The sequence below is a fragment of the Podarcis vaucheri genome, assembly GCF_965113315.1.
Source record: "Podarcis vaucheri genome assembly, chromosome: 5".
NCBI classification, from domain to species: Eukaryota; Metazoa; Chordata; class Lepidosauria; order Squamata; family Lacertidae; genus Podarcis; species Podarcis vaucheri.
Window position 1 is genome coordinate 19,136,049 of NC_138763.1, and position 24,735 is coordinate 19,160,783.

At 47.1% G+C, this 24,735-nt stretch overlaps 1 protein-coding gene and 1 long non-coding RNA gene across 6 annotated transcripts in view; one reads left to right on the forward strand and one right to left on the reverse strand.

Moving 5' to 3' along the window:
- LOC309533351 overlaps nucleotides 1–1,443 on the reverse strand; it is a 63,499-nt gene extending 62,056 nt beyond the window's left edge. For all 3 annotated transcript variants that reach the window (XR_014220156.1, XR_014220157.1, XR_014220158.1), the window contains exon 1: nucleotides 1,325–1,443. This is a non-coding gene — a long non-coding RNA (uncharacterized lncRNA). The remainder of the gene's footprint in view (nucleotides 1–1,324) is intronic.
- Nucleotides 1,444–1,811: 368 nt separating this feature from the next.
- The window catches only part of SLITRK3 (SLIT and NTRK like family member 3), a 40,600-nt gene continuing 17,676 nt past the window's right edge, over nucleotides 1,812–24,735 (forward strand). The window contains exons 1-2 of one of the 3 annotated variants that reach the window (XM_082224013.1): nucleotides 1,812–2,035; nucleotides 6,756–11,125. In XM_082224013.1, the coding sequence (XP_082080139.1) occupies nucleotides 6,776–9,694 (2,919 nt within the window). In that variant the 5' untranslated portion in view covers nucleotides 1,812–2,035; nucleotides 6,756–6,775 and the 3' untranslated portion in view covers nucleotides 9,695–11,125. Of the gene's footprint in view, nucleotides 2,036–3,287; nucleotides 4,830–6,755; nucleotides 11,126–24,735 lie in introns of those variants that run through there. The other 2 variants (XM_082224011.1, XM_082224012.1) reach the window with 2 other exon arrangements.

A 24,735-nucleotide genomic window follows, 5' to 3' on the forward strand; every position in this document is an offset into this window, starting at 1 on the left:
TGGCTGGGAAAGGGCCCTGTCTCAAACCCTGAGGAGCTGCACACTGTAATTTAGATGGACTGATGAGAACATCTCCTGATGTTCACTAAGGATGTCCTACAGCATCAGGAGAAAAAGAAGAAATGTTTCAAGTAGAGGTGTTCCAGGAGCTATGAAAGCCTGTTCAGTAGGGGATCACAGATGAGGAACCTAGGACTTTCTAAATTTTATTGCACTCCCAACTCTCACTAGCCCTGGGCCACCCTCAGAGATGATTGGCGCTGGAGTCCATCAACATGCAGAGGACCTCCAGTTTCCCTGAAGTTGAGGTGGGTGGCAAGGAAATCCAAGTTGCTAAACCTTGTTTAGGGAAGCTTTTAATGTTTAATAGACTATTGTATTTAATGTATTTAAATTATGTATTGTATTTAATGTTTAATAGACTATTGTAGTTTAACATTCTGTAGGAAGCCGCCTAGAGTGGCTGGGGAAACCCAGCCAGATGGGTGGGATATAAATAATAAATCATCATCATCATCATCATCATCATCATCATCATCCTGCAGGAGGAAGTCACATCTCTCTGCCTTAAGCTACCTCACTGGGTCCCCCCCCCAAAAAAAATTGGGCCCTGCAGAAGATGCCAGGTTCAATCTCTGGTTTATCTCAGCAGGGGGGAGGAGGGAAAAGCTTTGCTTGAAAAGTGGAGAGCTGCTGGTGGTCAGCATAGACAACAGAGAGCAAGAACAGAGTGAGTTGGTGCAAGGCACACCCTATGCAACACAGATAAATGAAGGTTCCCATTTTCTCATCGTCACCAGGGTGTGCATTTTTCATTCCTGATCATCATCAAGTGGCACTTGTGGTGTGCTGCAGGTGACTCCTTTTGGACGCCTCTGAGCTTCACCCTCCCATTCCTGGAAGCCCTCTCCGTCCTCCCATTCCCAGACCAACATAGCCCTGAACCTGCAAAACAGTCCACCTCCCCAACTCTGGTTCCTGAGGAACTCTGACTTCTCCATAGAACTGAACTGCAGCAGATCTCCAAAAACTGCGGGCTTCCTTTGGTTTCCCCACCCCGCCCCGGTCCCCTCTCCAAATCCAGCTGTTTAAAAGAGATGCGCTCTCTCCCTCTCCCCCTTCCTCCTTAAAGCCATGTTGTTTTCTGCCTGAGGCTGGGACGAGGAGCTGACCTGCTCTGTCCTGTGCGCCTCGCACAAGAGATCCACCCACTAGTACCGTCTCTCTCTCTCTCTCTCTCTCTCTCTCTCTCTCTCTCCCCCCATCAGACAAGAAGAGAAGGATACAAGCGAGCAAAGCAAGGAGCTGAAGGCTGATGTCCCACCTCCAGAGGACTCCAGGAGGCTCCGGGCAGAGTTTCCCCTCCTCGCCGACAGATGAGAGAGGTGGAGGAAGCCAGGCGCCCAGATGCGTGATCCAGAGATCCGGTACCCGGGATCCGGCTCGCCCAACCCTCCTTTCCCGCGTCTCGGAGGGAACCGCGCGATTGCTCTGGGAAGCTTAAGGCAGCGGCGGCGGCAGCAGCAGCGCCCTACTGGAGCAAGGCGGTGCGCTTTCGCCTCGGAGGCGCCATGCCCAGCTTGGGCGCCGCACACCCGGCGCTCCTTCCTCTGATGCGCCTTCGCTTTTCCTGGCTCTCTCCTCGCCGTCGATCCCCGACGCTTCTCTCCTCCTGGGCAAAACTTGAGTGGGGGAGAGAAAACCGCCTCGACGGAAAAGGATTACGCCGGCGAAGCAGACAGCCGCGTTGGGCTGGGGAGGGGCGCGTGAGGGTGTCTCCGTGCGCGCTCGAGGGCGCGCGCGCGCCTGGGTGCGCGCCTCGCCGCTGAAATGCAGGCGGCGGGTCGGCGAGGCTGACATGGACCCGGGGCACGCTCCGCGGCCCGCCATGGGGGTCAGCGAGCCGCAGCCGCTCCGGAAAGGAGAGGAAGAAGCCCGGCAAGAGTTCCTCCTCCGTCGGCCCGCAAAGCCACGCCGCCCGTGGAGACCCGGGGTGCTCCGCCTCGCAGCCAGCCCGGCGCTCGGATCTCCTTAGGTATTCGCTGCCCTTCCTGGGTTTTTGCGCCTTCGCCTCTTGATCTGGCGGAGGGATGAGGCGCGATTGCGGGGTTTGGCCACTGTGTGTGTGTGTGTGTGTGTGTGTGTGAGAGAGAGAGAGAGAGAGAGAGAGATATGCGATGTTTTTGTTGCCATTGTTGCTCGCTTGTATTTGCAAGACGCACCCCCCCCCCGAAGGATCTGGAAGGAAGACCCTTAAAATAATAACCAAGCCAATGTTCTTCCAATGTATACATTGTCACCGGCCTCTTTTCTGTTATTATTTTAGTGTCTTCCTTTCATCTCCTCCCCCGCCCGCCAACAACTCCATAAACATTTCACGGATCCTTATCCCCCCACCACCACCACCCCACCACCCCGCAACACACACGCGTTTTGAAACGCAGGATTCTCGCGCTTTGTAATGATAATAGCAGCTATGCAGCTTTGTAATCGACAGCGATCGCTACTTCTACGTTGCAACAGGACTTGGTTCTGAAAAGGAGCAGCGCTGGCGAGGAGAGCGATTTGAAGGTGGCGGTGGGGAGCAGAGATTTGGCTGCTCCCTTGTTGGATCCTAAGAGAACCCGCGTCGGGGCAAAGAGGCATGGAAAGGGGTGGGTGGGTGTGCTTGCTGTCCCATCGGATTCCTAGCTTGCCAGCTCTCCACTCTTTGTAGCAGAGTCCCCGAAGAGATGGTGGTCTGCAAGGGCGGTGGGGACAGAGGCATCCTCCCAGGCGCAAGCGGAGCCTCTTCTGTCTCCGAGGGACGTCTCTAGCTGCCACCTGCCAGCCCCACCTCCCCTCCTTTCCTCAAGGGGGAGATCAGGAGGCGGCCACCCAAACCCAGCTCTTCCGGGCGGGGAGGAATCCTGCCCTGCCTCTCCCTGCCCTAAGCGAAATAGATTTGCAAGAGGCATTATTAAAAATAAATCTGGGGGTATTCCGTTCCAAAGTACCTGGCTTCTGACAAGCGAGGGGCGTGTGGGAGAGAGTGGGTCTATGAAAGCAATAGGATGATGGGCCCAAACAACGCACCACTTTCAAGGGAACTTGAGCAAATGGTTGCCAACTTAATCTAGGTGAAGCTGACTAAGCATGGGAGCTTATTGTGTTAGGGAATCTTTCCTGCACTCTAGTAACCAGGCATCTTTGTTCTCTATGTTTCCTCCGGCTCCAGATATGCTCCTTTTGGTTGCCTTCTTGCTTTCTACGGAAAGAGAGAGCTGTTCAATTTACCTTTGGAGATTGGCGGCGGCGGGGGGGGGCTCCCCTACCTTGGATCTAGGCAGAAATCGAGGCATATGTTTTCCTTCTCTGGGGTCAGATAGCAAGTCCAAGCCAACACAATTAGGGGAGAGGGAGAGAGAGAAATGAAAAGGATGGAAAGGAGGCGAGGCAGGTAAAATAAGGAGAGGGAGGCAGCAACGGAGCGGTTAAATCCTCCGCCGCCGCCCCCCTCTTCCCTCTGGAAGGAAAAGATGCAAAATGGTCCATTGTCACCCAAGTGGCTTCAACACTTGGCTAGGAGCTTTGGAAAAGGAGGAAGGAGGGGAGGGGAAATATCTGGGAAGAAATAAGAGCCTGTTGGATGTTGTGGGGTGGACTTTTCAGCTGCAGGGGGGTGGGGAGTAGGAAGAGGAGCGGGGAGGACGAGGAAAGCAAGAAGGAAGAGAGGGGAAGGTCTCTCCTCCAAGTTCCCCCGGCGCTGCCCTTTCCTTTACCTCTGCTGGGACAGGTTTAGGTTTGATGGAGAACTGCAGGCGAGGGCGGGAGAGAGAGAGCGAGAGAACGCGCGAGCGAGCTCAACTGAGCCTACTACTTTGGAAGCAAGCGGAGAGAGTTCTTGGCTATGTGGAGAGGGGCGGGTATCTCCTCTCCCCTTAATGGCTGCAGCTCTCAAGGATTTGCTGGAATATGCACACTTGGTGGCCCAGGGGACATTCCCCTATTATGATCCTTTTTTTCCATCCCAGGCTTTTCCCCCCTTCCAGAGGGGGGCGGACGTAGGAGACCATCACCCAGCCACCACCGGGATTGTTCCTCTGCTCCTGGCTGCTTCTTCTTTCTCCATCATCTCGGGTTCCCCCGCTCCTGATCCCCCAAATAACTCTTCCTCCTCCTCCTCCTCCTCCTGGCGGGGAATGGCGGGTGGGGGTAGAAAGCAAGCCCAGTACAGTCAGGGCTTCCCAGACGTGCCCCCCCACCTGGTGCCAAGTGCGTCCTCCTACATTTGTTCCCCTTTTCTTCAAGCTCAAATTCATGACGTGGTGGTGGGGGAAGCCTGATTCAGGGGCAACAATGCGCTCTCTCTCACACACACACACAAAAGGGAAGGAGTGGAAGAAGGAGCGAAAGGATGAGAAGCCCCAGCCTGAACCTCCTGCCATAGACCTTCCCTCCCTCGTTTCACAAAGATGAGCTGGTGGTACCCAGAGAAGGCAACGGCGGCGGCAGCGGCAGATCTAGGAGGCTGCAGCAGCCCCCTTTGCCTCCCTCCTCCATTGACTGTGCCAAGCAGCATCTCTGCATCCTAAGGAACCTCATTGCATTCCTAGCACGTCTCATCTTTGCTTGCTTCCCCCCCCCCTTCCTTTTGCTTCAGCCCTCAGCAGGAGTATAGAACCAGAACAGAGAGAAAGAGAGAAACCAGCAATCCTTATTTTATTTTATTTTTAAAAGCCGTACGTAGATATCTATTTTTCCAAGTGGGTTTGGCTATTTTTTCCCTACCCTCTCTCCTTTCCTGGCTCTCTCCAAATGTGCTAAAAAAATTTATCTCCTTCGGACCGGTAAGTACAAGCTCTTTCTGGATCTCTCGATCTCTCTTTCTCCCTCCCTTCCCCCTCCCCGCTTTTCTGCTGGGATAGAGCATCTCTTTCTACCCCCTTTTTTAATGCAGAAGAGGAAAAGAACTTAAGTAGCTTATCTCTCTGTCCGTCCATCTCTCTCTCTATTTATCTATCCATCTTCTACTGAGACAAAGAGCAAAAAATCAGACCTCTCCCCTTCTTCTTTCCTCATTCAGATCGTGCCTGGTAATTTTCCTTCCACCGGGTCCCCCAGTTCCCTTCATTTGCAAATAGATTCTCTGCTTCGATTTATTTCATTTTTCTGTAATGAAATGCTCTTATTCCACCCTGCCCCCACCTGCGCCTCCCCTTTCTTTCCCTAACTAGGTCCTTTTGCTATTAAGGGCTTTCTTTTTTCATAACGGGGAGGGAGGAATTCCCTTCGCCTGCCTGGGTGTGTTGGGGTGTGGGGGTGGAGTGGAGAGTGCACGATAATCCATATCTGTAAAGCTCCTTTGCTATGAAGAGAACAGAAATAAATAGCAGGACTCTGGCAAACCCGTTTGAAATGGGCAGCAGCAGCAGCAGCAAGTAGGGGCTGTGAAGCCATCCTTGTCAGGAGTCATAGTCTTTAACAGTGATTTATTCTTCTGTGTTGGAATGATCTGGGCAAAAGGAGTCAAGGAGAAAAAGAGATGCCCTCCCTCTGCCGCCCCAAGCAGAGGAGGCTGTAGGTCACGGGGTCCAGTTGTCCCCTCCAAGAGGAATCTTTTGTGAGCTTTTGCTGTAAAGCAAGGGTTATTTCTCCTGGGCTTTGTGTAAAGGTATTTTTTCCCCTCTTACTTTTCCTCCCCCTTCTCCTCTTTTGTCTTGCTGGATCATCCCTGGATGGTTCTACAGGCACAAAAGACCCACGTCCAGAGTCTCCCCCCACCCATCCCTATTGCCCCCTTTCATTCCACCATCTCTTTCCGTCCGTAGCCCTGCAACTGCCGCTTTCCCCCTTGGGTATGTGGATGGCAGAGGCATGTGCCTCCCGAAGATTAATCATCTCTAAATGATTTAATCAGCTGAAATGACTAATATGGAGTGTGCATTTATCTGATACTATACCAGTTGCGTTAATCCATTTTGTGTGCTTGGGAGAGAAGGGTCTCTCTCTCTCTCTCTCTCTCTCTCTCTCTCTCTCTCTCTCTCTCTCTCTCTCCTTCTCCCTCTCCCCCAACCCCCGGTATTGAAGCAAGCGTTGCTACTAAACCTTGTATACTGATAAAATCCCAGTTACGGATATTCCTACAGGGATGGGGGCTCTGGGAACTTGTCTGTCCCCATTTCCTTAAATAATGGCTGTATCATAGCATTAGATGGGCATTCCCTGAATAATAAATAACACAACAACTTCCAAGTTAAGTGTTTGGGTGTTCATGAGAATGCAATATATAGACTGCATGGGTGTGTGTGTGTGTGTGTGTACCAGATAAAAATCTCTTCCTGCACCTCATCTCTCCTTACTCTTGTGATTGATGCAGGTGTCGAGGTAAGACTGAGATGATCTCCCATATGCTTCCTCCTAAACACTCCTTGTCTTTGTGTTGGCGGGGGAAATGTTTCACAACATAGGCCCTATAGGTTCATTTGCTGTTTTTCATGAGGGTGTCATTCACCAAGTAGCCTGGGAGAGGGGTGAGCAGGATGGGGAAACAAGAAGGCTGTTGCATGATGAGATGTTTCAGTATCACTTAAGTCAAAACCAGGGGAGGTTCTAAGAGCAATGCTAGAGTTTTCTTTTCTTTTCTTTTTTGTAATGAACTTCCAAGTAACCTCACAAAACCCCGTTAGATGCTCTAGATGCATGGTTCAATATAAAAATAGCCCGATAAAACGCTGATCGACCGTAATCCATTTGTGTTTTCATTTCTGTTTCAGTTTTGTAATCCGTCGCAACCATGAAGTCTCCGACAGCCGACCCTCCCCGTAAGAGAAGGATGTTGTGGATTATTCTTCTAAGCACAATTGCTGTAGCGTGGACTACCCCCATCCCCTTGATAGAGGACTCGGAGGAGATTGAGGAGTCTTGCTTCGATCCTTGTTACTGTGAAGTCAAAGAAAGCCTTTTTCACATACACTGCGACAACAAGGGATTTATAAATATTAGCCAGATAACGGAGTCCTGGTCGAGACCTTTCAAACTTTACCTGCAGAGGAACTCCATGAGGAGATTATATACGAACAGTTTTCTCCACCTGAACAACGCCGTTTCGATCAACCTGGGGAACAACGCACTACAAGACATTCAGACGGGAGCCTTTAACGGCCTCAGAATCCTGAAGAGGTTGTACCTGCATGAGAACAAATTGGACATCTTCAGAAACGACACTTTCCTGGGCTTGGAGAGTCTGGAATATCTGCAGGCAGATTACAATGTCATTAAGCGGATCGAGAGCGGGGCATTTCGAAACCTGAGCAAGCTCCGGGTCCTGATCTTGAACGACAACCTTATCCCCATCCTCCCCACCAATTTGTTTAAGTCGGTGTCCTTAACTCACTTGGACTTGCGTGGAAACAGGTTGAAAGTGCTCTCCTACCGAGGGATGCTGGATCACATTGGCAGGAGCCTGATGGAGATCCAGCTGGAGGAGAACCCGTGGAACTGTACCTGTGATATTGTCCAGCTGAAGAGCTGGCTGGAGCGCATCCCTTACACTGCCCTTGTGGGAGACATAACCTGTGAGACCCCTTTCCACTTCCACGGGAAGGACCTGAGGGAAATTAAGAGGAATAAACTCTGCCCAATGCTGTCTGACTCAGAGCTGGTCAGCATCGGGGCCCCTCAGTTGCCCTCGAGCAAGGAGAACGCGTGGCCTACTAAGCCTTCTTCCATGCTGTCCTCTTTCCATTTCACTGCTTCCTCTGTCGAATACAAAACTTCCATTAAGCAGCCCAGGCCCACCAAACAGCCCAGGGCACACAAGCCACCACCGACACCTCGAGGCCTATACCCTGCACCCAACCAGCCCCCAATAGCTGGTTACCAGACAAGGCCACCCATCCCCATCATCTGCCCTACTGGCTGCTCATGCAGTTTGCACATCAATGACTTGGGCCTGACAGTCAACTGCAAGGAAAGAGGGTTCCACAATATTTCCGAGCTCCTGCCCAGGCCCGTCAACGCCAAGAAGCTGGTCCTGAGTGGTAATTTGATACAGAAAATTTACCGTTCCGATTTCTGGAATTTTTCTTCCCTGGATCTCCTGCATTTAGGGAACAACCGGATCTCCTATGTCCAGGACGGGGCCTTTGTCAACCTGCCCAACCTGAAGAGCCTGTACCTGAACGGCAATGACATTGAGAAGCTGACCCCAGGCATGTTCAGGGGTCTGCAGAGCCTGCACTATCTGTATTTTGAGTACAACCAGATCAGGGAGATCCAGCCCGCTGCCTTCAGTCTCATGCCCAACCTGAAGCTTCTCTTCCTCAACGACAACCTCCTGAGGAACCTGCCTACAGATGCCTTTGCAGGCACCTCTCTGACCAGGCTCAACCTGAGGAACAACAAATTCCTGTACTTGCCCGTGGCTGGTGTGCTGGAGCACCTCAACGCCATTGTGCAGATTGACCTGAAGCTCAACCCGTGGGATTGCACGTGTGACCTGGTGCCTCTCAAGCAGTGGATCGAGGCCATCAGCTCCGTCATCATGGTGGGGGATGTCCTTTGCGCCAGCCCAGACAACCTTACCCACAGAGACATCCGCTCTGTGGAGCTGGAGGTACTCTGCCCAGAGATGTTGCATGCTGCTGCTGCCTCGCCAGCCCCTCCAGCGTGGGGCCACCCTAGCCCCACCAGCCCGTCACCCTATGAGCTCCCCCCGGCTGGGGGAGGCCCGGTGCCCCTCTCCGTGCTCATCCTCAGCCTCCTTGTACTGTTCTTCTCGGCGGTCTTCATTGCTGCGGGCCTTTTCGCCTTCGTCCTGCGCAGGCGTCACAAGAAGCTACCCTTCCGGAACAAGCAGCGGCAGGAGACCCTCGACTTGACGGGCATCCAGATGCAGTGCCACCACCTCTTCGAGGAGGGAGGCGGCGGAGGCGGCGGGGGACTCAGCGCCTCCCCGGAAAAGGCACCCCCAGTGGGGCACGTCTACGACTACATCCCGCATCCAGTGACCCAGATGTGCAACAACCCCATCTACAAGCCCCGCGAGGAGGACGAAGTGGTGGCGGGGGAGCCGGGGCAACCTGGGGACATGCTTTTGGGAGGTGGTGGTGGTGCTGGTAGTGGTGGTGGTGGAGGAGGAGGAGTTGGCTGTGCAGGGGAACAGTTTGCCGACCCCACAAAGGACGGTGGGAGCAGCAGCTGCTACAGGACCTTGCTGGAGAAGGAGAAGGAGTGGAGCTTGGCCGTGTCCAGCTCGCAGCTCAACACCATAGTGACCACCAACCATCACCCACACCCGCACCCGCCCGGCGGGGGGATTGGAGGGGGGCTGCCTCTCCTGGGGGAGCTAGCGCTGGTGCCGCCTGTCTTCCACCACGAAAAGAACGGTGGGGTGGTGCTCTTCCCCCCTAGTGGTGCCATTCTAGACAGCAGGGACAGGCCGCCTTTGGCGCCACCGTGCACGGTGGGCTTTGTGGACTGCCTCTACGGCACGGTGCCCAAATTAAAGGAACTTCACGTGCACCCCCCTGGCATGCAATATCCAGACCTGCAGCAGGACGCCAGGCTGAAAGAGACCCTCCTCTTCTCGGCTGGTAAGGGCTTCCCAGACCACCACCAACCCCCCCAAAGCGAATACCTCGAGTTAAGGGCCAAACTCCAAACCAAGCCGGATTACCTCGAAGTCCTGGAGAAGACCACTTATAGGTTTTGAAACAAAACAAAAGTCTAGCTTTTACAGCCAAATCCCAGACCCGCCCCACAGCCCCCCGAGTCCCCACTCCTCGGCTCCCCGCCCTTCCTGCCCCCAAACCACCGCATGCTGATACTAGAGGATACTGCTCTGTGCTTTCCCCCTGCCAGATGATGGTTTGGAGGAAAGGCCCTTCTCAGATGATCATGAATCGATAAAGTGCCTTTTGCAGACTTTTGCCAGCAGATGTTAATCAATCATTATTTTTTTATACTGGAAAAAAAATGGAGACTTTGACTGTGCCATGTTGTCTAAGGTATACAAATATTATTATAATTAGTATCATGGGGGGGGGGGTTATTTGCCTCGGTCCTGATGACAGTAAATTCTATGTGTGTTACACTACTCTCTCTATCTCCTCTCTCTCTCTTGCAGGCTTTTGTTTTTTTCTGTTGTAGTTTTTTTTAAACAAACAAACAAAACAAAACAGAAACCTTTCCGTTCTATCTTTTTTTTTTTAATGCTCTGGGGAGGGAGGTGGATTTTTTCCCCCAAAAAAAGACAACATCGGTTGTGGCTTTGGTTATTCTTTCCCTCATCATGGCACAGAACCTGTACTTTACTTTGAAGGGGTGGTGGGTGTCTGGGGTGAGGAAGAGAACCACAAGAACAGCAACAAAAAAACTGCAGTTTTCTGCATGTCTGGGAACTGCAGGCAGTGGCGGGGAGGGGGGTCATTTTCTTCCCCAAATGTTCTCACTCTCTTGGCTTCTCCTCCTCCTCCTCCTCCTCTCTCTCTCTCTCTCTCTCTTTTTCTCTCTCTCACACATACAAACACAGGTCCAAACGCTTATTCTGTTCCACTCTGTATCCTAAACCCCTCCAATCAGCCTCCTAGCCATCCCAATTTGCTTGCACCCTGTTCTATTTCTGCATCTCTCCCCCCACTGCAAGGATGGGGTACCACAATGTATTCCAGAGGGGAGGTCACTGGCTTGCTTCTCCAGCAAAGGAGCTGTCTATTTATTCCCTTCTGTGGCTGCCCTACAGGGAAGGAAAGGTCATTGCCATTTGATTGAGTTCCTTTCTGGAGGACAGCTGCACCTCTAATTAAAAAGAGAACCGGACGTCACAAATGCATTGGAAAGGGGATGTTTGCTTGGTAAGCTGCCACCGGTGTCTCTGTAAAAGAAGCCCTTTTAGGTTGCAGTCCTGTACCCCCTCACCTGGGAGTAAGTCCCATGGAAATCAGTGGGGCTTCCTTCTGAGTAGAGGTGCTAAAGTTCTCCCCCCCCCTCACTCACAAATGCAGACAACACACAAACACACACAAATACAATTGTGCATATATTTATTCTGTACTTTCAAGTGAATATAAATTGTAAAGGTAATGTTTAATCATTGTACAGTGATGCGTCTGGTATAGCTTTCCTAATAAAACGTTTTGAAAAATATATATAGATATAGGTATATAGATATATATTAGAAGTTAAAAGAAAAAGCTTGAATCTTAAAACTTCAACTATACCCTTTTCACACCAATGCTTCCCTCCCCCCCCCCTTTTAAGGCCACATGTTATTTTATTAACAACAATCCACTGTGATGTTAGCAAGGTATAGGACAACAAACTACTCTCGGTGCAATTTTTCTATATATAAAAAAGATGGTTCTGGACTTTAGAATTCAGATTTCCAGTCTCTTCCTCTCTCTCTCTCTCTCTCTCTCTCTCTGTTTCTCTCTTTCCCCTCCCTCCATTTCAATTTCTTATGCATCTCTCTTGGTGAGTTTCCCCCCACACCTCCTAGATGAAAATATGCAATAGATTTATTTTAATTCCTTTTAATTGCTAGGATTATTATGTTCCGCTGCAAGGATATGAGGAAAAGAAATGATAATATGAGATACAATTTGCAGTTGAGATTGGATAAAATATTTAAAAGTACATGGAAGGAAATGCATTTATAGAGGAGTGTGTGTGTGTGTGTGTGTGTGTGTGTGTGCAGGATGGCAAGCATACATTGCTGCATTTTGGGCAACAGCAGTTGTTGGGCATGTTTGCATTTCTCCCCCCTTTTTTGATAAAAACTAAAACAATCGAGAAAATTAGGCCTAATAGCATGAGTTCAAGTCTCTGCCTCTCTGATCTCACACTCGTTTTCACTGAAACTGTAGCTGGAGATGTGAGACAATGTAGTGCTGTGTGTGGAATTTTCTTATTTAAGATATTTCTTCTTTTAACTTTTCAGTCGCTATGACATTGCCAAATTGATTTGTGTGGAGCATGTTATTCTTTAAGCCCTTTAGGTTAGAATAAAACCAAAGAGGGGAAGAGAGAGGGGGGGGGAGGGGGAGAAAGTGGAAAAGATGCTTTGTTTATTTCGTTTCTTTCCAAGGTATCTAGCTGGTATCTTGTTTCTTGTAGAACTGGGTTGACACATGAATAAAACCGAAGGAAAAAGCTTTGCTTGGTGGAGGAAAAACAAAACAAAAAACCTCACACCTTCCAGTATGGCCAGTAGATGGCGACAGAGCTCCAGCAATTGCCTCACAGAGAACCAAGGTTACTTTTGAATTGTGCACAGCCCATCAACGGTGCTTTCCACTTGGACTCTTGAATCTGCCCTTAATAGAAAAATCATCGCATTGAATGTAATTCAGCAGACGTCACTAATGCCTTACATCGAGATAGAGATATAATTAAAGGGAAAGTGTGGATATTAGCTCCTTTGGTGTGTACGGATGTGAAACGGGGAAATCCTCTATTTTGAAGATTTTTATACACGCACACACAGACACACACCCTGGTGCGCACGCACACACACACATGCACACACACACATTGCACACCGATGCAGAAAAAGAGGGAAATGTATTTAGAAATGAAATATTACAAAATATATATTTTATTTGTCTTAATGAAAAAAAATGTTATCCAGGGAAAATGAAATGTTTCTGCTGCAAATGAGAAAAACACTTAAAAGCTGCTTCCAATGCTCATTGCTGTTTCTAACAAATCTTGTTAAGGAATCGTAGCATAAATCATAGCAATTTAGGCCAGGGTCAGACTTTTTTTACCCATGCTACAATGTCATATACGTGCTCATTTTATTTTAAAGAAAAGTCTGCTCTTTTGAAAATACTGTTTTAAAAAAGAAAACTGGTATATATAATATTATGTACATGTGGTAGAGCCGCCCAATGAACAACCATGTACAAATCAGTTTTTAAAAACGAGAGCTTTAGAATGTAAAATGGTTTAAACCTGCTGGGCCTTTTATTTTTTAGTCTATAGCCAAAGAACCCAGCATCACTCATTGGGGGATTGTGGCAGAATTTAGGCTTCAGTATGCCAGACTATGGATTGAGACAGGCCCATGTGTACAGTTTAGGCTCTCTTGCCTTTGGGCTTTTTTATATTATGTATTGATTAAAAGGCCTACAGGTAGCAAATGTGCAGTTGGAGGTTTTGTGCCTGCTGCATATAATCTTGCTGCCCCAAAATAAGCTTGTGCAAAAGGCTGACACCTTCTCTGCAAAAACAACAACAACAACAACAGTGTGCTTGGTGGGTTATGGCTGTGACCAGGGCTGGATTAACCCTTACATTAAGTCTGCTACGAGATAGGGAGGCTGTCACGTTGGATGCTTAGCTTCTGGGAATTCCTCAGCGCAGGGGATGGGCCTAGATGGGGGAAGAGGAAGCTGTCGGGTCACATCTCGCTGCATATTTTATCTTCTGACCCACAGCGATTCTGCAGGCTGCCTGAAAGCCATGCATGGAAGACATGCAAGGGGGTTGAGCCTTGGAGCTTTCTGTGTGCAAAGGATGGGCTCCGATACTTATGACCCCTTCCCTAAAAGGATTTAAAAAACACCTGGATTTGAATTTAGGGACCTTTCAGCTGTGGGGTGATTGTGAAAACCTTTACACTACAGAAAGCATCCTTACGCTGCCAATGGGGTTAGATTGATCACGTTAACTTTCTGCGTACTGTATCTGAAAACATGGCTGTGATCCTTTTCCCCCATAGCAGGGAATCGGCATCCCAAAGCCCCACATGGAGGAAGAGAGCTGAATCCAGGGAGGCTGGCTAGCAGGAAACTCAGAATATGTTTCTATTGGGGCACAGATGGAATGAGCATTATGGCCACCTAGAAGCAGAGGTTCTCGGTGTGTCTTGAAGTCATAGGTCAAGGAGATGCAAAAGGCCCACCTATAGGTTCATTGGAAGCTCTTCAAAAAAGTCTATGATATCAAATTGTTGTGTCTCTTTTGCTCAATTTACTTCCCGTGTCTCTCCCTCTGGAGCCCTCATGCACCCCCAAAATCTACTGTGGAAGTTTGGGGAGTCCCCTGAGACAGCCAGGGGGGCTGCAGAAGAAAGGGGAGAATGGGAATCCCATTTGTTGAGGGATGTTGGATCCGACCCATCTTTCAGTCTTTCCCACCTTATTGAGTTATTACATACAGCTGTCTTTACAATATAGATTTTCTTGCTATTGCATTAAGCACTTTTTTCTCTGTCTCTCTCAAAAAAAGTTGTTGGTACAGATAAGCTTGCATGCGTTAAACAAAATTATAAAACAGGAAAAGCAGATCCAGATACTCTGAAAGGCAGTCATTATGCAGCTATTGATAACAACACACGCATGAACACCATTCAGTATTGTACAGAGCAGGTTAAACTGCAGATCTTACCATGACAAGGTGCTGAACACATTTTAAATACAGTATTGCACACATCAAAGTATAGCGGGAATAAATGGTTATAAATAATGTTTATATTTTATTTATACTCGCATCTCAACTCCAATATAGGGTGCAATTTTCACCTGAAAATGGTGAAGCGATCTTATTTATTCAGTGGAAATAAATTTATGAGAATGAAATTTTGTATTAAAAGAGATACTTTTTTGGCTAAAATCGAGTTATATTTTTTGTTCCCTTGTGCAGGCAATTTCTCTCGTGTGTTAAAAATTACACTAATACCCACTGTGCATAAGGGGTACGAATATATAGCTATAACATTTCTCCATATAATAGTTGGATTTTATTGGTTCATAATGCTTTTGGGATTGAGTTGCTAATGAACAAATCTGTTGTTTCGGGTTTCTCAGAAGTGGGTCATTGTATCAGTGGCTATTTTCATTCATTAATCTGAGTGATGGGTAATTAGCGTAGATGATTTATCACTTTCAGCATCATTATTAGAATATTGGAAGGAATGGGATAAAATGAGATTATCTGCATCTACAGGAGAGAAGCTTTCTTCCTTTCCCCCCTGAGAAAATGCTTCAATACATCTAATTAGTATAATTTTTTTAGAGTGCTTCTGAAACAAATGGATGCGATGTTTGGTCAGGGCTTGTGCTAAACCACATTGTAGAGCTCAGTTTCTCCAAACAATATTTTGAATATTTTGAATCCTGACCCTCTCTGGGATGTGTGATGTGTAAGCAAGTGAGGAGGATGAGGTGTAGTCTGGTGAACAGATGGGGGCGGTGGAGAAATGTCGGTTGCCTAGCAACCCTGGAACTCCTGCATCACTTCAGCATAGGCGCAGAAGAGATGAGCACAGACATCACAGGGATAGAAAGCAGAGGACCTCAGTAAATCTCATCCTTCTTAGGACTATTAGCCTAGAAAAGATGAGACTGGGAGGAGATATGATAACCATCTTCAAATCTCTAAAGGGCTGTCACGTAGAAGGCAGAGGAAGCTTGTTTTCTCCTCAACCAATGGATTCAAGTTACAAGAAAGGAGATGTTGATTAGACAACAGGAATAACTCGGATGGTCAGAGCTGTTGAGATACTTGAAGATGGCAATCATTTCTCCTCTTAGTCTCCTGTTTTCATGGTTAAACAGTCATAGCAAAGCAGTTGAATGATTGGTATCATTTACTAATTAACCTTCTACTAAAGGAATGGAACAAAAGGTTTTAAAGTTTCCAAGGTGTCAAAGACATATAAGAATAATATTACTTCCCCTGCACCTATGTTATAAAAGTATTATTAATGAAAACTGCAATGCTGTGAGCAGGATGAAGGGTTTTCACAACCGGTGATAGAATGGTGTCTTTTGTGGAGATTCAGATTGCAGCTGATGTAATATGGAAAGTGAAATGCTAAATGGTTACCTACTGAGTATTGACGGAAGTTCAGTTTTATGTATTATGCTGAATACAAGAACTCTTTGCATTGAATGGGAAAAGCTAGTCGTTGGGCAGGAGAGAGGGTGAGAGTATGGCAGATTCTCCAGCATTGGGGGGGGGGGGGGTTGTGCAAAGCAGTTGATAAGAGGCTACCAAGTTTGCGTGTGTGTTTATTGAGCTATTTTTTTTAGATTTATATATCACAGTTCTGTGCTTGAAGCAGTTCAGTTTAAAGCAGTAGCTTAAGATGCAATGGGCACAAAACAAAAGGAAAAGAGGGCGGGGAGGGGGGAGAGCAAAAGAAAGAAAGAAAGGCAAACACAGGTATCGTGACAACAGCACGAGAAAATTACGGGAGAGAAAAGAGGCAAATGGCAATTGGTCAGAGCCCAGCTGAATGAGGGGGCCTTGCTGTGCTTCCTCTCTCTTAGTTTATTTACAGTGCTTAGTTGCTTAGTTTATTTACAGTGGTACCTTGGGTTAAGAACTTAATTCGATCCAGAGGTCCGTTCTTCACCTGAAACTGTTCTCAACCTGAGACACCACTTTAGCTAATGTGGCTTCCCACTACCACCACACAATTTCTGTTCTCATCCTGAAGCAAAGTTCTTAACCCGAGGTACTATTTCTGGGTTAGCAGTGTCTGTAACCTGAAGCATCTGTAACCTGAAGCGTCTGTAACCCGAGGTACCGCTGTACAGTGGTGCCCCGCAAGACGAATGCCTCGCAAGACGGAAAACTCGCTAGACGAAAGAGTTTTCCGTTTTGGAGGTGCTTCGCAAAACGAATTTCCTATGGGCTTGCTTTGCAAGACGACAGTGTCTTGCGAGTTCCTGCTGGGTTTTTTTTCCTTCCCCCCTTTTTCTAAGCCGCTAAGCCGCTTATCAGCTGATCCGATCAGCAGATAAGCCGCTAAAAGCCTCTAAAAGCCGCTAATAGCGCTAATCTGCTAATCCTTCAATGGGCTTGCTTCGCAAGACGAAAAAACCGCTAGACGAAGAGAATCACAGAACGGATTCTTTTCGTCTTGCGAGGCACCACTGTATTTGTTTTGAAATGTCTGCTCAGTTGCAGATGGTGTGCTGGGGCTGTGCCACTCACCTGACCTGGCTGAGTCACTCCTGCATGCCAGGATGGAGAGGGTGAGGGATGGGGCATAAGTGAGGTTAGCCTGGTGCAAATGCACATGCAGAGCCAATATGGTGTGCCTGTTGGCACGTTTACACCACGCTGCCCCTGCTGCCGCCACCCCACCCCTCATCCTCTTCATGCCACCACATGGTCCACTGCTGTTTATGCCTCATACCTGCAACATGTTTGTGTTACTCAGAGCCCACAACAGTTGAAATACCACCATCCGTAATGATCAAAAAACCTAAGCAATGTAAAACTGAGCTCAGTAGATTAAAAAAGAAGTGCAAAGCATGGGGAAAGCCGGCTGGAACAGGAGCACTTCCCCTAACTGACACAAACAGCAAGGCAGGGCATTGAACAAGGCAGGGCATAATACCAGAGTGTCTAGAATAAGCAGCTGGGCAATTGGGCTGTCTAAGTCTCTGTCCAACCAATTAAAATAATCCTATATTAGCCAGAATCTTCAAAGCATACTAAAGCACGCTAAAAAAAGGACAGGTACAAAAATATTTCCGATAGCATTGAAAGTGAGATCTCAAAGCCGAGCGAATGTTGTCACAAATTGCCTGAAATCCCCCAAGAGCTAAGGCAGGAGTTAGCTCTGTGCTATCTATTTAAGGCAGTATTATATATTGTTTTGACTTCCTCCAAAGAATGCTGAGAGCCGTAGTTTGTTAAGGGTGTCTAGTGTAGCAGGCCTTTCAAACTTTACAATTCTATGATTCTGTTAGTTCTTAGGAGACCTCCCTCCCCATTCCCCTTACAGAACTGGTTTAATAATCTCTCTTCCCAGGGAATTCTGGGAATTGTAGTTCTGTGAGGGGAAGAGGGGCCTGTTATCAATTCTTAGCATCCTTAACAAAGGACTGTTCTCAGGAGTCTTTCTTTTCTTTTTTTGGAAGGGGCGGGGAGCCATGACTGCTTAAAGTGATATGATATGATTCACAGTACAAAGAGGACCTAAGATCATTCAAATCCCCCATTGCCACCCCGCAAAATAAAATCTCCTGAAATAACCCTGCATGTTGCCTGAAAATGTATGACTTTCTGAGGATATAGGTTATGGCTGTATTTTATGACTCAGGGATTTTATAAATCAATATGTTTGATGTAAAACCAACTGATCACCGTAGGCGAGATGGCCAGCAAAAATCTCAGGTGTACAAAGTGTGCTGAGAATCTGAAGTAGTTACTGTGATTATCAGTTTCAAGGTCAAAGTTCAACCACTTGGCAAGCTTGTGAAACCTTGGATGATCCTAATTACTGTTTGCACCAGCAGAGTTCTGTTAATTGTCAACTTTCTCTCATTATGTAGAGAAAGCAAGGTTTTTGTTGGGGGTAGTTACGTTAAAATATGATTTTGCCCATTTCTTCTGTATTCAAGTTTTTATGGGAAGGATCTGGGCTTAGTTAGTCATAAACAAATGTGACTAATTTTTATTTATTTTAATGGATCCACCACTATCCTTTTAGAAGAAAATGGCATTTCCCCCCATTCCTATAAGTATGGATTTACTTGATCTAACATTCATTTTATTCACTCTTTTATTTATGCTGGAAAACAATTCTTTATATTAAGATAGCACTAGGCCCATCAGCTCTTTTCCTGAAAATCTGAAGCTGAAAGGAAAATATTTCTAGTTTCAAAATAATAATAATAAATAAATAAAAATATTGCAACCCTATTCACAATCACCTGGAATTAAGTCTACAGTTTAGCTGTAGACATGCACAGCATTGCACTGATAATGATCCACATGATTTCTCTTTTTCTTGAAATTATTCACTAATTGCTCACCTAGAAAGCCTTGCAGAGATCTGGCATTGTCAGTTGGCATAAAAAATGGCAAAGAAACAGAGGGGGGGGGGAATCACTGTGGAAATCTGTGAATTGGCTGTAGCCTAGGTGATTATATGAATTTTTGCCTAACAGGTCATTACAGTATATATATAGATTTAGTACTCAGCTGAATCACAACAGAACATATTGAAAGGAGAGACCATTGCTTGGTGTGGTAGATCATATGTTCTGTCTCCAAATATAGGTTTAATTCCAACTTTGTCAAAGGTGCTCAGTCTGGAACATATTTTGTCAGAGATCTTAGAAAGCCAATGACAGCCCTAGCATATTTGCTAAAGCTAATCAGGGTCCAGTATGGTTCAAAATTGGATGGGAGACCATGTGATGAGATTCCTGCATTGTAGGGAGTTGAAATAGATGACCCTGCGTGGTTCCATGATTCTATGACTATGATAATATTAAGCAAAATAATGGAGAAGCAACCATGCAGAGGCCATACCACTTCAAAACACAGGTCTTGCTTACCCCCTTCTCAAAAACTCCCTGATAACTTGACTGGGGTAAAGATGTGTCTTCTTTTTTATTAAGTTGCTAATTTTTTGTGTATAGGGATTAATTTTCTCTCTTTCATTTCATTTTTATTGGGGCGTGTTTGGAAGTCTGAACATAAGCTCCACCTGCAGTCTGAAGTGGTAGAGTCCCCAAAAGGGTGTGAACAGAATGATATTTCTGAATGCGTGTGGTTCGGCTCTCAGCAATATACAGCTATGATGCAGAAACTCAGTATAAGCTCACAGTTCAAATGTTCCTATGCGCCTGAATGAAACCAATGGGATTTTTGTGTTTGTGTGTGTGTTTACAGCCTGCGAAGAAATGAGCAGAAACTTACTCTCTTTGGAGATGAGTAGAAGAATCTCTCTTTAGAGGCTTCTACCATGGAATCAAAATGTATTAATGGATTATGAATACATCATACAATTCCCCCCACACAATGGGGGGGAAACTTGGTTTGGTAGGCCTTTTAATGTGGGCCTATGTAATGGGAACTTGCTGAAACGATGCTGAACCAAAACACAGATATCCTCCAAAATTCACACTTCTCCAAATGTTGTGATGGAATTCTTCAGTTGGGGGAGATGTATACAAACACGTAGGGGTATTTTTTTGTTGTTGCATAAAATGCCTATTTTCATAGAAATTAGAAACCAAGTGAATTATATTAGGGGAATCTGCTTGTAAAATGTATCTATAAAGCAATGCTGAAAATTGTGTACTGAGAGAAATGCACACAAAAAGACCCATGAATTTTCACGAGGACTTCTTTTAAAAATTGCAAACTGATGAGGAAATGTGGTGAAATGAACTGAAAGCTAAAAAAAGTGAGAAAGTGAAAGTGGTTTGCCCGTCCCTAGGCCAAGGCAAATGTGTTTGCACCATGAAGTTCAAATATGCTGTTTGAATCCATACAAGGTTCTATGGTATTCATTTGTTTCTTATTTTCAAAACTATTTTTCTGGACAGATGCAAAGTGTGATTGGCATTGTAGATGCCGAATGTATATGTTATTTTAAATGAGCTAAATTGTATTTCTGTGGCATGCTCTTCAAGGCAAAACATTCACTTGGAATTTAATTTTATGTGGTCCATATGCTTCCTCAGACAAGTTCAGGAGGCAACCAATATCCAGCCGGCATAGTAGCTCCCAGTTCATCTTTCGTTGTTCATTAGCTGTCCAATGTGAGAAAAGATGGTTGTATGTGATCATAGAACTTGGCTGTAGCAACCTCTCACTATCAGGCTATAGAGAGAAAACAGGACCTGTGTGTGCAGGAGGAAGGAAGAAGGGGATGCCTGGACGCATGGTGGGGACTGGGCAGTACAGTAGAAACTCAAGGCCCCCTCAGCAGATTGGGCAGGTGGAGTCCAAACACAGCAGGGCTGGCTTAGATTTTATTATTATGCCTTAACTGCACCACTGAAGCTGGGGACATGTGGAGAAGACATCACAATACAAGGTTTAAGGATTTCCTAACCACACCCAGAAGGGACGCGGGTGGCGCTGTGGGTTAAACCACAGAGCCTAGGACTTGCCGATCAGAAGGTTGGCGGTTCGAATCCCCATGACGGGCTGAGCTCCCATTGCTCAGTCCCTGCTCCTGCCAACCTAGCAGTTCAAAAGCACGTCAAAGTGCAAGTAGATAAATAGGTACCACTCTGGCAGGAAGGTAAACAGCGTTTCCTTGCGCTGCTCTGGTTCGCCAGAAGCGGCTTAGTCATGCTGGCCACATGACCTGGAAGCTGTACGCCCGCTCCCTTGGCCAATAAAGCAAGATGAGCGCCGCAACCCCAGAGTCGGTCACGACTGGACCTAATGGTCAGGGGTCCCTTTACCTTTACCTTTAACCACACCCAGTGCACTAGTATAATCTAGTATAATCTTCCATGGGAAGCAGAAAGGTGCCTTATATGCAGCCTTTTTGGTCAATCTGGCTCAGTATTGGCTAGATTCATTCATTTATTTTACTGCATTTATGTACCACCTTTATCTTACAAGGATCTCAAGGTGGTGTCCATGGTTCTCCTCCTCCCCATTTCATCCCCCAAACAACCCTGTGAAGGTCTATTAGGCTGAGAGTGACCAAGATTGGCCCAGGGACACACAGCAAGCTTCATGGCTGAGTGGGGATTCAAACCCTGCTCTCCCAGCTCCCAGTCCAGCACTCTAACCATTATGCCACAATGGCAGGGTTTCAGGCAAGGGTCTTTCCCAGCCCTACCAGGAGATGGCAGGGATGGAATCTGGGACCTTCTGCATGCAAAGCAGATGTTCTTCTGCTCAGCTACAATCTTTCTCCGATGTATCCAGTCTGTGTCTTTCCTTTGTCCCAGTTGTGGGGAACCTTTGACCTCCCAGATGCTGCTGACTACAACTCTCATCTTGCCTGGCCACTGGCAATGCTTGCTGGGGCTGATGGGGACTATAGTCCAGTGACATCTGAAGGGCCAAAGCTTCCCCACACCTGCTCTATCCAGTGGTGCTCTCTGGAAGCCACATATCTCCTCAATGCATCACATTAGCCTCCTCCACTTTTCCTGTTGAAATAATATAATGCCAGATGGTAGTTTCCATAGCAATTGCAGCTTCAATACCGATGCCAAGAAAATCTTCATTGTCTAAGTGAAGCTCCCTATGACTAAGAAACCACAAATAAAAGGCTAGGAATACTCATCTACACCTCGAAGGCTTGGTGTTGCCTGCAGATCTTATGCCTGTGTACTGTGTTGCCAGTGGCCCAAATCTCTTCGTAGCAGGGCTTTCCTTTTTTTGAGCAGGAACTCGCTGGAACTCAGTTCTGGCATCTCTCAGGTGGGTGCCATTGCCATTCTAAGAGAACAAGGGAGGTGTTCATGGTCAGTTCCGGCACCTCTTTTTTTCTAGAAGAATAGCACTTTTCAGTTTGGCTGATCATGCCATTGTGCTGTGTTGCCTAGATCAGGGATGGCTAACTTCTTGCCCTGTAGCCAAGTCTGCCAGAGCAATCCCCACACATGGGCAGCAGCAACCACGGCAGAATTAAGTAGATACAGCACCACCAAGCTCAGTGCCCTGATGGGGATGGATACAGGAATAGGGGAAATAAATTTGGTTCACCTTTCCATGTGAGCCTACATAATGCAAACTTTACCATACAATATGCATCCCTCAAAAGTCATGCTTCCCTTAATGTTTACAAAAGTGCATATATTGTGCACATGCTGGGGAAATAACAAAAAGAAATGCACTATATTAGGGAAAATTGCTTTGCAAAAGATGTGTCCATTAGGCAAAATATACTGGGGAAACATGATAAACAAAGAAAAACCAAAGCTTTGCCTTGGGTGCAAATTGCCCCCTCCCCAGTTATCAGATAATTTGATGGGTAGCATGCTAATCTGCATGGATATCTCGTGTGTGTGTGTGTGCATTTGTATGCATGAGAGAGAATGTGTGCAAGGGTGTGGGATGACCATGCCCACTTTTGACCACATTTACTCCTGCCATGTGTCTCGCTGTGCAAACTGTAGCCAGATCTCATGTCTTAGCCTCACCTACCTCCAGTGGCGTAGCGTGGGGGGTGCCAGGGGTGCCGGCCGCACCGGGCGCAACATTGGGGGGGGCGTGTTTGGCCGGCCCTTTGCAAGACAAAAGTCCATAGGGAAATCTCCGGGACAGCGGGGAAGCGCAGCGCGTCTTCCCCACTGTCCTCGGACCTCCTCCGAAGCCTGGCGGTGGGGCAGAGAGACCTCCTCCCGCCGCCAGGCTTCGGAAGGATGCTCCAGGCTTCGGAAGGATGCTCCGAAGGCTGGCGGCGAGAGGAGGGCTCTCGGCCCCACCGCCAGCCTTCAGAAGGCTGCTCCAAAGCCTGGCGGCGGGAGGAGGGCTCTCCGCCCCACCGCCAGCCTTCGGAAGGCTGCTCCGAAGCCTGGCGGCGGGAGGAGGTCTCTCCGCCCCACCACCAGCCTTCGGAAGGCTCCTCCGAAGCCTGGCGGTGGGGCGGAGAAACCTCCTCCCGCCGCCAGGCTTCGGAAGGCTCGAGTGCTAAAATCCACAGGTTAGGGGGCGCAAATTACTTGCCTTGCCCCGGGTGCTGAGAACCCACGCTACGCCACTGCCTACCTCACAGTTTAGAATGCACACGGCTAACCATATGGGTCACCTTGAGATCACTGAGTGAAGGGCCTGATAAAAACACTGGATAAATCAATAAACTGCCTCCCCTCCCCCAGTTTATAATTTGACCTAAATAATCTCAAATGTTTCAAGGCCAAAACCTTTGGTGCGCTGACTGTACAAAGATGGAGAATGCAGTTAAAAAGCAACCAAATGTTCATTCATTTTCACAATTCTTGGATTCCTCCAACGTTTTGTGCTTAAAAGGCAGCTGCAGTGTTCTGATAATCTACTCGTAGTTGTGGATTTTATACATTTATCTCCCATCTGATAAAGGGGTGTAGAGCTGATGCCAGTTCCGGGGAATTGCAAGTGAGAAGAGTGATGTTGTCCTTCCTATAGGCATCTGATTTGGCAGTGTGAGAAAAAGGGTGCAGGATGAGATCCTTTGGTCTGTGTATAAGGAGCTTTTAGGGCGTGTTGTGATAAGGAAGGGTATATAAGCATTATAGTTTGAAGTGAGGACATGATTATGTAGCTGTGGAGACTATTAGTGAAAAGTCTGAAAGTCTGGAGAGCTACTGCCCATCAGCGCAAACAATATCAAACTAGGTGGAACAATAGTCTGACTTGGTAAATGAATTGTTCCTATGATTCTAGGATGTGATGACAATGATGATGATTGTGCTATTAGTGTACATGGTGCTGTACAAGAAAATGGGACCAAACTATGTAGGAGAGCATTTCCCAGGTTGGAAAGTAACACTAGGCATGTTCACATGTTACGCTGAACGCAGGTGCAAGCTGTCTTGATGACCATACAAGTGCTTGCATGATTTGTTTTGCTCAACTATTACATACATAATGTTGTGTACACACATAGGTGGAGTCCATACTTGCTGTGTGCTATTAGGCACACAGATTGTACAGTTGTTGAGCGTAATGTGTAAACGGACAAGGAACATGTATAAGGAAAGATGAAGAGTCTTGAGCATACCGAGTCTGATGACCAAAATGCAAATAGTTCTTTGGAGGGAGGGTGACAGTTCTTTGGGAACTACATTCCTTGGTATTGGAGGAAGGAGACAGTTCAAGGGTAGAGAGGAAGAGGTGTGTGTCATCTGTGTATAAGTGGTACTGAAGCCATGGTGTATGATAAGGTCACTGAAAGACAGTGTATATACAGAGAAGAGGGCCAATAACAGATCCAGGAGGAACTACCACAGAGAGGGAGAAACATGAGAGGATGAGCTCTCTCACAGACATAAAGAGGGCTAAGCAAGAGATAACAGCATATATGATTGAAAGTAGAGACTTCTT